Source organism: Phaenicophaeus curvirostris, chromosome 3 (assembly GCF_032191515.1).
Source record: "Phaenicophaeus curvirostris isolate KB17595 chromosome 3, BPBGC_Pcur_1.0, whole genome shotgun sequence".
Lineage (NCBI taxonomy): Eukaryota > Metazoa > Chordata > Aves > Cuculiformes > Cuculidae > Phaenicophaeus > Phaenicophaeus curvirostris.
This window is the reverse complement of record NC_091394.1, coordinates 61,131,241-61,145,006: the sequence shown is the minus strand read 5'-3', so window position 1 is coordinate 61,145,006 and position 13,766 is coordinate 61,131,241. Positions and strand designations below refer to the sequence as shown.

The window sequence follows — 13,766 nt, the reverse complement described above, 5'->3', positions numbered from 1 at the left end:
ACTTGGTGGATGGGAAAGGTTCTTTCAATTGCCTTGAAGGAACCTCACTGTTGCTGTTCTTAACAAGTCTGAGAAGGACCAAAATACTGTTAAGCACAGTTATCAGCAGCATGTGATGGCTCTTGTCATCCCTGAACAGTACGCCTGAGGAACAGGGAAGCAGAATAAAACATGACTAGTTACAATACCTTGTAATGGATATCCAAGTCTTTGCTAGAGCATTGCAGCAATCTTACAATGTTGAGCTACATGGTCTTTGATTTTAGCTTTACGTGCATCAGTTACAGCGTTCTGATTAAACTTATACAAAGAAATAATAATTCCACTTCTTTTCATGCCATTAATGACTTATTGTGCGTAAGAGGGGAAAAACCAATAATGCATAATTTAAGCCAACAGGCATGCTACTAGTTACAAAGATAAATAACTGGTTGTTACTTGTGTCAGCCAATAAATATTTTCTTAACTTGTGTCAGAAAAGACTGGTTTGGGGGTTGGTTTTTGGTTTTCTTTTATATTAAGTGCAAAAGCTATAGCAGATGTCAAGAGAAGCGATTATATGCTATCATAATCTTAAGTAGTTGTCTTGATTCTATCTGGGAAAGTGCTAATTTCCTAGTTTTGGCTGGAAAAGAGTTAATTTTCACAAGAAGTTGGGAAAGGACACTGCTGGGGCAGCTGACCACTCTGTCCAATGAGATATTCCTTGCCATCAATGTCGTGTTCAGTGTATACTGGGGGTCTGTGTGAGTAGCTGATCAGGTGGCATGGCTCAGAGTGAGAACTGGTCCACAATTTGGCAGTATACAGAGATAGGTACTCGAGAGTCTGTGCAGGCATCTGTTTTTCTCTGGTGAGCAGTTGATTACTCGCTTTGTGTATTCTTTCGCTGCTGTTGTTGTTTGTTCTTTCCCTTTGCTGCCCTATTGAACTGGTCTTACCTGAAGCCACAAGTTTTGCTTTGTTTCATTTTTTCCCAGATTCTCCTCCCCACCTCATCTCAGAGCAGAGAGGGGGCTGTGAGTGAGGCTGTGTGGTTTTGTTGCTGGCTGCTGGGTTAAATCATGACAGTAGAGCATTTGCATTTTTTAACGTCTAGTATACTTAATGTAACTAAGTAGACGTTGAGTGAACTGCTGTGAAGCAAATAGTTGTTTAAATTGACTCATTTTACTTCAATATGCTTCGAAAACAATTTCCTTTACTCAATTTAATTCAAGACGGGTTTGCTACATACTGCTGCTTCTCTGCTACTGTGTGATACCTTGCTAAGCTGTGGAAGCTTGTTCACTTCAAGAGGTCTTGATCAAACAGTTCAGTGCTGAACTTATTTTCAGCAGGTAGCTGGACTGCATAAATTTTTGAGTCCCTCCTACCCTGAACAAGTATGATTTTTGTCAACTCTTTCATTTGCTTTAAACAAAGAAGTAGGCATATATAGGCATAACCTTAGATATTACTGACATGTCCTGGTAATGATATTTTTCATTATGCTGCATAAGTGGAAAAATAACAGTTCTCTTTCTTCTTCCATGTCAATTGAACCATTTGGAAAAAAAAATCCTTGACAATGAGTTGAAAAATGCTTTGTCAAAAACTTGACTGTAAAAATTATTCAGTATGGATGACTGAAGATTGCTTTTCCATGCAGGACTTTGATTATAATAAGCAAGAAATTTCTTTTCAATGTATTTTGAAATTGCCTTATTTGAAAATCATGCACTTTACCAGCACAATACCAGCCACTGGCTAAAGGTTACTCCAAGTAATACTTATGGAATAAGAAAGAAGTCATGAACTGTGTTTTTTAAATTTCTTCTAGCTAAAAAGAAGAAGAAACCAAAGCTCTTGAACAAGTTTGATAAAACCATTAAAGCTGAACTAGATGCTGCAGAAAAACTACGTAAAAAAGTAAGTTTTGATTACTTAGCACTGTGGAAAAAATGAATAAAATATAAATTAACTTAGAGAAAGGGAGAACTACCTTTAGATTCCTTTCTGTGAAATTAACTTTTTAAAATTTAAGATTCACTGCATGTTTGTCCTTCAAGTTTCATTTCTGGTGGATGGTTTATTTTATATATTTTAGTCATAAATGTCTGTTCTTGTGTGTTAGGTCTCCTTTAACCTTGAAAGTATTTAACTTAACTGTTGAATACCTAGTGTCAAAAAATGCTTAAATTATGTAGAGCAGAGTTAGTTCTGTCCTCTCACTGTTGTCTGTTTGAGTATTGAAGTCAGCTATTATCAGAGAACTTTAATATAAGCATGTTAATATGGATATCTCAGTACGTGTTCGTACACCTCATGAGTATAGGGCACAAATCTTTGTAGTATGCTTTCTTTCTGTTGGGATTCAGCACGTGTCCTGTGAGTGTATCTGCTCCCATCAGCTGCTTAAAGCAGAAAGCAGATGTTCCTGCTTCTCAGCAGCAGCAGCAAGACCTAAACATCAGTCAATCAATTCTGGTAGTTCTAAATTTAACAACTTGAGCATGAACCCCCCCAGCAATAAACAAAAACTCTTCAGGCATATCCTATGATAACTTCCAATTTTATTCTTTTATTTGATAGTTTCAGAAAACAAGACCTTTGTAGACTTGTCCCTTTTTCAGTTGTAAGATTAAATAGTGAGGGAAGACTATGTGACTGCTAGAAATGAAAGACCTCATTTACTGGATCCATATCTTGTAAAAAAGAAAAAACTCTACTCCTCAGATGATCCTGGCACATGGAGAACAACTGCACGTCTTTGTCCTACCCTGGATTTGAGAAAACTGAACAATGACATACAGCCTTTTCAGTAGAGTACAATAAACCCCATTTTTATCACTGCAGGTGTACAATTATTCTTGATTTTTGGAAGACTGACTGTGCAGATTTAGATTTACATTGCCACCCGTGCAGCCCCAGAGTTTCTTGTAGGTCTGTGATGGGTCTGAAGGGTACTACATAAAGAACACCAACCTCAGGCTGCATCTGCTGCTGCTTTTCACTGGAAGACTTGTTTGTATGTTAGAATACAAAAAAAAGAAAAAAAAAGTGTTTTCATGCTTATTGTTACTTAAACAATTGGTTAATCAGAGTAAGACTCAAGAGAAAGTTATGATGAGCTTATGGTTTCAGCTGTGCCTCTCTTCTCCTGCCTCTGTCTTTTGGGGACTTGTGGTTTCTCTTGTAGGAAGCAGAATAAATTTAGTAACAAATCAGACATGTAATATTTGAAGATAGCAAGACAGTTGTGTATAATAATCCACTCATGTTTATAAAGCTGTAGGAGTTAGAAGTGGTGACAAGACCTGATGCCAGATTTTGCTGAGCAGTGCTTAGCTCCTACTTAACAATGCAGCTGGTTCTTCTCAACTTCCATCCTTACGTGCTAGTCAGCATCAATCATGAGAATACTATAGTTACTTTTGGACTTTTTATGGGACAGGGACGAGACACAGAGCACATATGAGGTGTCTTGAGAGACATCATTATTCAAAACATTCAGAGAAAAGAGCCATACGCTATGGATGAGTGTTATTTTCCCCCGAGAAGAACCATAGTTAGAATACTGCTGGTCTTCTGAGGTATGCAGAAAGGAAGTTTTCTACGTATGTGTCAAACTGTTTCTGTTCTCTATGTTACATTCAATTCTGATTTTATTGTTAATAGTAGAATCTTTACACTTTGGTACAGATAGGTTATTATCATCTGTGCATTTTTTCCAGTTGCAAAGGGTAAGTAAAATAAAACCAAAGCTATTCATTTTAAACACGGAAAGTGAATAGTATTGTTTCACGAGTAATAATGACATATTGATGTTAACTAAGTAGGCAGTCCTAACAAAAATGTGAGTGATCTAGAATCTAGATTTGGTTTGGTTTGGTTTTACTTTTTAATTGTGGAAACTGACCTTATTAGACCATGCATTGCATCCTTCAGCATGTTTGGTTAGAGATCTTTGTCAGCAATTCTATCTACCTTCCAGGGAAAAGTTGAAGAAGCTCTAAGGGCCTTCGAAGCTTTGGTGAATCGATATCCACAGAGTCCTCGGGCAAGATATGGGAAAGCACAGGTACTAAAAAAAAAAGCCGTAAATGTTAAAAAAGATAAAATCTTTTTTAACAATAGCATTCTAAAGTCCAGTCAGACCTCATTTATAATTTCATGGTTATATCCTAGGGAAAAAAAGAATTATATTTTCTCTCTCTCTATATATATATGTCTATCTCCCCAATTACCTTTGGAGCTTTTGCCTAACTTGAGTAGTGAGAAGTGTTGTAAATAACACAAAAATTAGATACATACTGTAGATGTTACGAAAGCTGTCAGGTGACCAATAAGAGATAAATCCTGACTAAAATCCCACTGCAGGAAAAACAGGCAGAACTTAACTGTTACAGACTGTCTGCTGTAGCTGGTAAATCAACGTGTCAGTCAGCTCTAGGGTAAATGCTGCTTTTTGCTTAGTAGGAATAGGGAATGGGATTTGGAGTTTTTGTAGAGAGTCTTAAAGGATAATGAACACAAATTCTTAGGCAAGGAGGCTTAATAAGCTTTGTTCTGTGGAGCGAGTTCTGTTCCAGGTGTTCCTCTCAAAAGGAATGAAAGAAAGCATCAGAAAATAAGCTCTGCATCCATAATACTCTTGAGACATGTTGGGATGTCTCAGAAGGGAATATTCTTTGTGTTTTCATAAGTACTAGGATAATCCCACTGTGCTAGGTGTAATAGACTGCTTGAACTCATGTTAATCAAGATAAGCAAAGTGAAGCACTGTGGAAGGGAAGGATACTGTTACACAATTCGTGAGACTCTCAAATTGAAGTCACTGCCAGTTTTCACTTGTTTAATAGTCATGCTAAAACCAAAGACATGATTATCTAAAAAAGCTATCACACAAGCTCTTGATACATAGCAAACCAAATGCTTCAATGCTGTACCTGAGGGATAGTCTGAACTATTTGCCTTCTTACAGTAGACTACTTTTTTTCATACAGGTGATGGACTTAACTCTGTTAAGTTACACTTCTAATATTTACCTTTTTTTTTATTAATGTAGTCATATAGGATTATAGAATAACCAGGTTGGAAGAGACCCACCAGATCATCGAGTCCAACCATTCCTATCAAACACTAAACCATGCTCCTTAGCACCTCTTATTTGAAGAGAATATGCTTACTGCTTTAGAGAGAAGGGCAGGTTATTGAAACTAGTTTGTTCTCATTCAAAACTACCCCCTGCCCTCCTGCAGTGACACAACTTCATTTGTCTTTTTACAACAATTTGTGGTCACCACCTACTACTTTGTCTGTATGAACTTTTAAGCGTTACTAAAAATCTGAAGTCATAATTTGCATACACTTTCTGGGAATACACAAAACCAATTATAAATTCATTTCCATTTGCAGTAGCCTTTCTAGGCTCATACTAGTCTTTTACTGAGCACTCTTATTAATATGACCAATGACAATTTTATTGAATCCAGTATGTGTGAGCTGAAGCCACAAGAAGGAATGGGTAAATCGTGGGCTTCGCAAACAGGTGAATCATTCTTAGGATTTTCATTATAACACAGTATTACTTTCAAATGGGTTCATATCCTAAAAAATGCAACACATTCAAATTTATCTTTCATCACTAACTAAAGCTGCAGCTGAGTAACCATATTGTTTGGTATTTCCCATACTCGATTTCAAAGTAGCTCAAGGGGAAAAAAGTGAAGGACAGAAGTTCAAAAAGATTCCAGATACAGCAGCATATACATCTATCAGGGTTGAAACTGTTTCATTTGATGTGTATGATTAATACAACAGTGAATTTAGGTAGACCAACAAGAGCTTCTGCACCTGCAGTGCTTGCCAGGCATCTATACCTTGCTTTGTGAATTGACTTAAGAAAGAACACAGACCAATAGAAATAGCAGTATTTGGGAAGAATGCATTAAACGCATGAAAATGCATGCGTTTGTATAAACAATTCAAAGTAATGCTTTATAAATCCAGCATTTGAGACATATTCTGACTTATTCTTTTTTTTTTTTTCCTGCGGAAACAAATTATGAAAATGCCATGCCACGGATTAGATCAGTTGTAGCTTCCGTTATTTTCACTGAAGCTGTAATTTCACAGTAGAGGTCTTTTATATCTTTTGGTCGGCTCCTGAACTTGATGAACAAATTGAAGTTCTGAAGGAGCTGTAGGATAGATACCCTGTCAAGATATACGACAGCAAAGCTGATTCCTAATTAATTTTCTAATAAAGAGTATAAATAAATTTGTGTCAGAATATATGAAAAAAGTTTGTGGGTGTGTATTGCTGCTAATATGAGGCTTAGTGTATGAATGATTGTAGGCAACAATTTACATTTCTTTTGTATTATTAAAATGGATTGTTTCATTTATTTCTGAAAGCAGAAATTTTGACTTCTAGAAGTCTTAACCATAAATCTGTGTTAATATATATTTTAGGTACGAATTTCTCATATTTATGCTTTCAAACAGTTTGCAGGCAGCAAGAACTAGCCTTACCGTAAAGCACAGCCAAATAAATTTTCCATTGTTATGACAAAATTATATAGGTGAAAGATGATTCTGAAATTATTCCCGTGGTCTAACAATTGTATAGTTTGGCTTTTAAGAAAATGAAGTTATTTTTAAGACTAATGAATTGTGTTCTCGTAATGGTTTTGTGATTCTTTCTAGTCTGAAGATGACTTAGCTGAGAAAATGAGAAGTAATGAGATGCTGCAGAAAGCCATCAACACCTATGATGAGGTGGTTAGTCTGCCAAATGTCCCTTCAGATCTGATAAAACTGAGCTTGAAACGAGAAGCAGACAGGCAGCAGTTTCTTGGTAAGATTTCAGGGTGGTGTGAAAATTATGGAAGTCGTGTGAGCAAGACTTTCCAAAGAACACTAAGGACTTAAAAGTGCCAATTCCATTGCACTTCTGGTAGGGCTTGTTTTCTTAATCACAGAATCACAGAATCACAGAATAACCAGGTTGGAAGAGACCCACCGGATCATCGAGTCCAACTGTTCCCATCAAACACTAAACCATATCCCTCAGCACCTCATCCACCCGTGCCTTAAACACCTCCAGGGAAGGGGAATCAACCACCTCCCTGGGCAGCCTGTTCCAGTGCCCAATGACCCTTTCTGTAAAGAATTTTTTCCTAACGTCTAGCCTAAACATCCCCTGGCGGAGCTTGAGGCCATTCCCTCTTGTCCTGTCCCCTGTCACTTGGGAGAAGAGGCCAGCACCCTCCTCTCTACAACGTCCTTTCAGGTAGTTATAGAGAGCAATGAGGTCTCCCCTCAGCCTCCTCTTCTCCAGGCTAAACAACCCCAGCTCTCTCAGCCGTTCCTCATAAGGCCTGTTCTCCAGCCCTTTCACCAGCTTTGTTGCTCTTCTCTGGACTCTCTCCAGAGCCTCAACATCCTTCTTGTGGTGAGGGGCCCAGAACTGAACACAGTATTCGAGGAGCGGTCTCACCAGTGCCGAGTACAGAGGGAGGATAACCTCCCTGGACCTGCTGGTCACGCCGTTTCTGATACAAGCCAAGATGCCATTGGCCTTCTTGGCCATCTGGGCACACTGCTGGCTCATGTTCAGTCGGCTGTCAACCAACACCCCCAGGTCCCTCTCCTCCAGGCAGCTTTCTAGACAGACTTCTCCTAGTCTGTAGCACTGCATAGGGTTGTTGTGCCCCAAGTGCAGGCACCGGCATTTGGCCTTGTTAAACCTCATGCCATTGGACTCAGCCCAGCAGTCCAGCCTGTTCAGATCCCTTTGCAGAGCCTCCCTACCCTCCAGCAGATCAACACTTCCACCCAGCTTAGTGTCGTCCGCAAACTTGCTCAGGGTGCACTCGATGCCTTCATCCAGATCATTGATGAAGACATTGAACAGGGCTGGACCCAGCACTGAGCCCTGGGGAACCCCACTTGTCACTGGCATCTCTTAGATGCTTGCGAAAAATATTTTAAAAGTCTTTAAATGTTTTCTAGGGGATTAGTATATACAATTGCTTGTTATGACAATAATGCCTAGACAATGTAGACAACAGTGCACTAGGTGCTGTGAGAAACTACGGTGAGAGGTTGTCAAAAAAAAATTTATGGACAGAGAAAGAAGACAGTGTTCTTTTTCTACTGAAGCTGAGTGAAATCATGAGGAAATCAATGGCTTATGCAGAGTAAAAATACCCTTCAAAAATACCTTTACTTCCAGTAAACAGAGAAAATTGTCATGAACTCTGGGACAACATCTGAAAATTTAGATCTTAATTCTGTGAGGTACAAGTGCTAATTACAATATGAGGCACAGTCAACTTTGGTGGAGAGTTCTGTTCCCGTGGGTTGGATTTTAATATCAATTTGTTTTGATCTTGCTATTCCTCAGCAAGACCTCATCTATGAAGTCGTGGAACATGCTTAATTTTAAGCGTGTAAACCATGATTAATGCAAATATAGTGGAATTATTGCTTAACACCAGAAACACATTTAATTACTTAAATCAATTAAGACTAAATTTATTTTAATGTGTTTACCTAGTTTTGTCGAACACTTTGACATCTATGTATGAAAGAGCAATCGAAGCTTAAATAATATTACTGCTACACTATAAATGATTCTCCACTAGAGGCTACCATAACACTGAATGATATGCATTTGCAGTCATTTCCTGAAATATTCCTTGTACAGCCACACCACCAGTGACAACTGAGCAGCTAGATATACTCCTACTGGCAAAAGTTTGAGTTCTGCTTCTTGATCTTTAGTGAAAGTGGAACACTTGGCTCTGATTTGTGTTTTCTTAGGCATCGTGTAAGCATCTTACTACTGTTACTCATATCTGTAATTGTAAATAAGTCTTGTTTCATCAAAACAGGTCGTATGAGAGGCTCCCTGGTTACTCTACAGAAATTAGTTCAGCTGTTTCCCAATGACGCTTCATTCAAGAATGACCTTGGCGTTGGTTATCTCTTGATAGGAGATAACAGCAATGCCAAGAAAGTATATGAAGAGGTGAGATTCCATTCCAGCCAAGGAAAAACAATTCTGCATTCATATGTTCATTCTAGAGATTGCCTGCTTTTAGCTTTTTTAGTTATTAAATGTTTTGCATATCTGGTTAATATAGATATGAGTTTTTTCTAGTGCAATTCATAATTATCTTATGATTTTAATTCAGGTTTACTGGTACTTTCATGTTTTTCTGACAGGCAGATAAATGCAGATGCTTTTTATATTCTTAATGATATTTAGTTTCTTATACCTTCTGATAGCCAGGTGTGTTTATATACATATATTGACAATACATATAGAGGTAATACATTGTATAAAAAAAGATCACTCATCTGCAAGACATGAAAAGCAGAAGCAAGACTGTTTCAGGTGCACTGTCTCTAACTATGTGATAAGGTAGTTCAGTATTCAACATAGCTATTTAATCTTTGGGTTTTTTTCATGATTTTTTGTAGGCAGCCTAAATTCTGGTTTTCTTTTATGATGCTTGTAGCGTGGAGAGTTCATTTGATTTATATCGCTGCCTTATATATGGTTATTTAGCTGGGGAAAGTTCACTGCCAGGAAGAGCCACTCTGCTTCTGTGATCTGGAAACCCTATTAGCATCTGGAAACTCTCTTGGCAGATGTGGAGCTTGATGTCATTGGTAGAGCATAAGCTGTCAGCACCTGACTGGAGATGGTCTTGTTGATGTTAACACATTTGTTGTAGTGCATGTTTAGTATAGGCATAGTACAATAATTGGGTAGTTATATAGACAAAGAACAAGTCAGCAAGATTAGTACCACCTTCTGAGAATAAAGGCCCAGTTTTCTGGCCCCCACACCTGATGGTCTGAGAAAAGTATCTCATCTCAGGTGCTTCCTCAAGAGAAGGAATATGTTCAACCACATGACTGGAAGCAGAAGCTAAACCTTGATGATACCTTTTTTTTTTTCCTCAAGCTCCTCTGGTAGTGTCAGATGTTGCGAGAATGATGTTTCCTTTGCTACACTGGCTCCTTTGTAGGTCCCTCCATAAAATTTATCTGTTCAATAATTTTTGGGCTGCTGTCAAAATTTCTCAGAGGATTGGAAACATCAGCTTTAAAGACAGAATATATTAACCAAATCTTTTTCTCAAGCTGCAAGGGACTTGAAAAAAACAAAAAGGTACTCCTTTAGGGCAAGATTTTTCTTTGCAATTTTTCAGTATTTTCCTACCAACAATATACAAGTTAGGATTTCTTAGTATCAATAATTACTTTTTATAAATGTGAGAAAATAATAAGTTTGCTATATAATTGCTTTGATACTGAGTTTGATATACTTCAGAAGAAGTGTATACCATTCTGAATAAAACCAGGTGCAAAATAAGAACTGGTCTGCTTTTCATAGTTTTCCATACTTCCATAGATGTTCTCCAGTGTAATTACTGTTTTGCAGTTCACTAACCACTGAAATTGAATAGATCCTAGTGATGTTCTGCCCTTGTAAAAGAGCAACAAATAAAACCAGTTCCCTTTTAAAGGGTATTTATTCTTTTTAAAAATCATGTGGGTTTTGTCGATATTCTGGCTATTCCTCAGGCTGAATTCCAACACAGTAATGTAATTGTTTTCGTTGTTGTAATTCAGGATAAATTTATGTGAATTTTAAGAAAGGAAACGGGCAAAGAAATGGGGAGAAGCTCATGTACCTGCTTTTATTCTTGGTTTTACTGGGGGCTTCTCTCATGATTTTGGGCAGATTGCTTTAGGGGCCATATGGTCTGCTCCTGAGTGCTTCGCTCAGCTGTGGCAATGCATATTTAGAGAGTGATTGGCATATGGTTTGGAGCTCCTACCGTAGGTGCCTGGGCTCTGTGCGTAGTCAATAAAGAGAGGGGCAAGCTGTTAAGAGTTGTTCTGGGGGCCTCTAGGAGACATCCTCCTCCGATTTTTTTTTTTTTTTAACCTGGGAAACTTCTGTAGTGTCATTAAATCCTTTTCTGTAGTGTAGGACAAATCAATCATTTGATAGAAAAACATACAATAGAGCAGACAAGAGCATGAACTCAATGCTACACAATAGATGCCCTCACTATTTGTGAATCTGGGGTTCTTGTTTCCACTGTAAGCATGTTCATACATCTTATTCAAGTGTTCTTTAATGCAGAAGTCGTGAACATATAGGAAGAGAGAGAGCAGAGTTCAGGAAGCATCCTCAAGACAACATACTCCTTGTCTAAAAGCTCAGCTTTGTACTGGTTCTGCTCTGGTCCCATTCTTTTCTTAATGATTGTCTGACTCATTGTGAATGTGCTATTTGTTTTTCCTTCTCAGGCAAGTTCACAAGTAGTTGAACACATTTCTGTGCAGAATCTAGACTCAAAATTTCCCACTTCCTTGGAAACTGCTAGATTCTTGGGTAAAAGGTCCTGGTGTCTCCTTGGCTTCCTGCTATGACATGTCAATCTTAAGGCAGTGTTGTCAGTTTGTGTTAAGCGTGGGCTGAGCACATGCAACCAGCTGGACCCTTCACAGGGTCTGTCCTTGGGATTACAGTATATACTGTTCCAGACCAGACTAACTGTAGCTGCCATCATCTTCAAGAGACTCAGTAGATACCCAAGGAATCTTAGTGAATCAAAACCTTCTGCTTTACGTTTCATTGACAATTTACTTGTTTTATTAAATCCTTGTCTTTTTTTGTATAACCAGATTTACAAATGGGGTGCTAATAAAAACTCTTTTAAAATTATTTTTTCCCAAATTTGTTTTGTCTTAGCAGCTGTTGAAGTGTTAGTCACATTTTTATTTCAAAAGTCTTAAATAGTATGTTTCTTCTTTTAACAACAGAAGTGGTGTGTATGAGCATTGAGCATGATCAAGAAAGTTTTGTGGGAACAGTTGTGGTTTGATGTAGTTTAACTGATAGAAAATACACTTGTTTACAATGCATTTCCCAGATTTTGTGCTGAACCAGAAATGGAAAATGGCATCCAATTGGAGAGGAATTCAGTTTTGCCTACTATTATTTTCTTTACACTTAGGGACATGGGAACATAATATTAAAAGTAGTCCTAGTATAATTCAGAGCTATTTTTATTTTCAAAGAAGACATTATGTTAAAATTAGTCCTAGTAGAATATTGAGCTCTTTTTTTTTTTTTTTTTCCAAAGAGCTTCAGATTGTGATAAGATGCAGTGGAGGAGAGCTTTATAAGATCAATTATTCTGCTAATAGCACTCTTTCTTCCTGCCATGCTGAGACAGGTCTGCATGGCTCACTGCAACACTATACAGACATGCACAGGCCAGCTCTGATTGGGCTATCTCAGATACCAAAAGCAAAATATCCACATTAACACTGTACTCTGCCCTGGCTAATTAGCCGTGGATAGACCCAGAGGTTAATTTCTATATTCATGATTAATATTTAATGGACTATGAGCCATTTAGTAAAACTTATTTCCAAACATAATTAATATTGCATGTGGCAACAGCAACTGAGTAATACAATTTACATTAAATACTTCCAGTGTAATTTCTGCTGATTGTATCTCTTCACTTCTCTTTAGGGGCTCTGAACGTACATCATGCCTTAATGCAACTCGGCATAGTTTAAATGAACTGTAATTCAGAAAATTCTATTCTGTCTTAATTAATCAGATAGCTTTATCCTATAGTTAAAGGAAATATAATGAAATTATGTGGCTAATAAATATTTCTGTCAATCATTTTATTTTACCCTGCAGGTACAGATTCTTGGATCAAAATGGTTACATGCAGAATGCTGTAGCCAAAAGGCATAAGATGCGTAAGATGGTAGTGTGTTCGTATACTAGGGATCAAGCTCATCCATCCTATGAATTGCCAGATTCACTTTTTGCTAATAATGTGTCATAAATTGAGCTTCAGATGGATTGTCAAATTGATTGTTCCTTCAAAGTAGCTCTTTTCTGCAAAAAGAACTGAAATGATGCTGGTTTTAGCTCATAACATTGTATACCCACATTAAACTGGTTTTGGTTTTGCTTGGATGCTGTTTGTATGTAATATGATTTGTGAAAGCAGAGAAACTGGCCCAGAGGACTTGTTGTGGTTTTGCCTGTAATTATTTTGATTGAAAAATTGGGTTTGTCAGTGACTGGAAAAGGCAGGGGAACATGGGTGTAATATATGCAGATATTTTATCCATGGCATAAGTTTGGTAGCTTTAAAAATTGATTTAGGCAAGGGAAAGTGCTCATCTGACAATTGTTTTGTATTTAGCAGCTATGCTAGACACAGCAGGTATCAACCTCTTCAATTCCACTGACTGTCAGGCTTTTGTGATGATCCTCACAGACTGAGGATGTGTTCTGAAAAGACAGTCCCCCCCTTATTTTAAGGAGAGAAGAGGTGTAACAACAGTTTGACTTAACCGTGTAATTGATACTCCATAGACCTACACATAATATTGAATATATACATCATAGGAACGTGAAGCTGGAAAGTAGACCAAGACATTCCCTTGTTTTCCCTTTGGCTAAGGCAGACCAAATGCACTTAAATTATCCTGGAAAAGTTGAGGGTACGGATTTCAGAACTCAGGTCTGCCAGTGTCATGCCTCCTTTCCCTGAAACATTCCCTCATACAGTGATCCTTTCCTGCGGCTGTCCCTGCGCTCACAAACCTTTCTTTTGCACAATACCCATGAAATATCCATCTCTGGACATTTACATGTGGGTTTTCCTTTCCTGCAAAATGAAATCGGGTTATAACTCGGACATTATCTAAAT

At 37.8% G+C, this 13,766-nt stretch overlaps 1 protein-coding gene across 10 annotated transcripts in view; it reads left to right on the top strand.

Moving 5' to 3' along the window:
- The window catches only part of ASPH (aspartate beta-hydroxylase), a 106,295-nt gene that overhangs the window by 71,317 nt on the left and 21,212 nt on the right, over positions 1-13,766 (top strand). For all 10 annotated transcript variants that reach the window (XM_069854180.1, XM_069854177.1, XM_069854178.1 and 7 more), the window contains 4 exons: positions 1,823-1,911; positions 3,977-4,063; positions 6,694-6,844; positions 8,886-9,022. In XM_069854180.1, the coding sequence (XP_069710281.1) occupies positions 1,823-1,911; positions 3,977-4,063; positions 6,694-6,844; positions 8,886-9,022 (464 nt within the window). The remainder of the gene's footprint in view (positions 1-1,822; positions 1,912-3,976; positions 4,064-6,693; positions 6,845-8,885; positions 9,023-13,766) is intronic.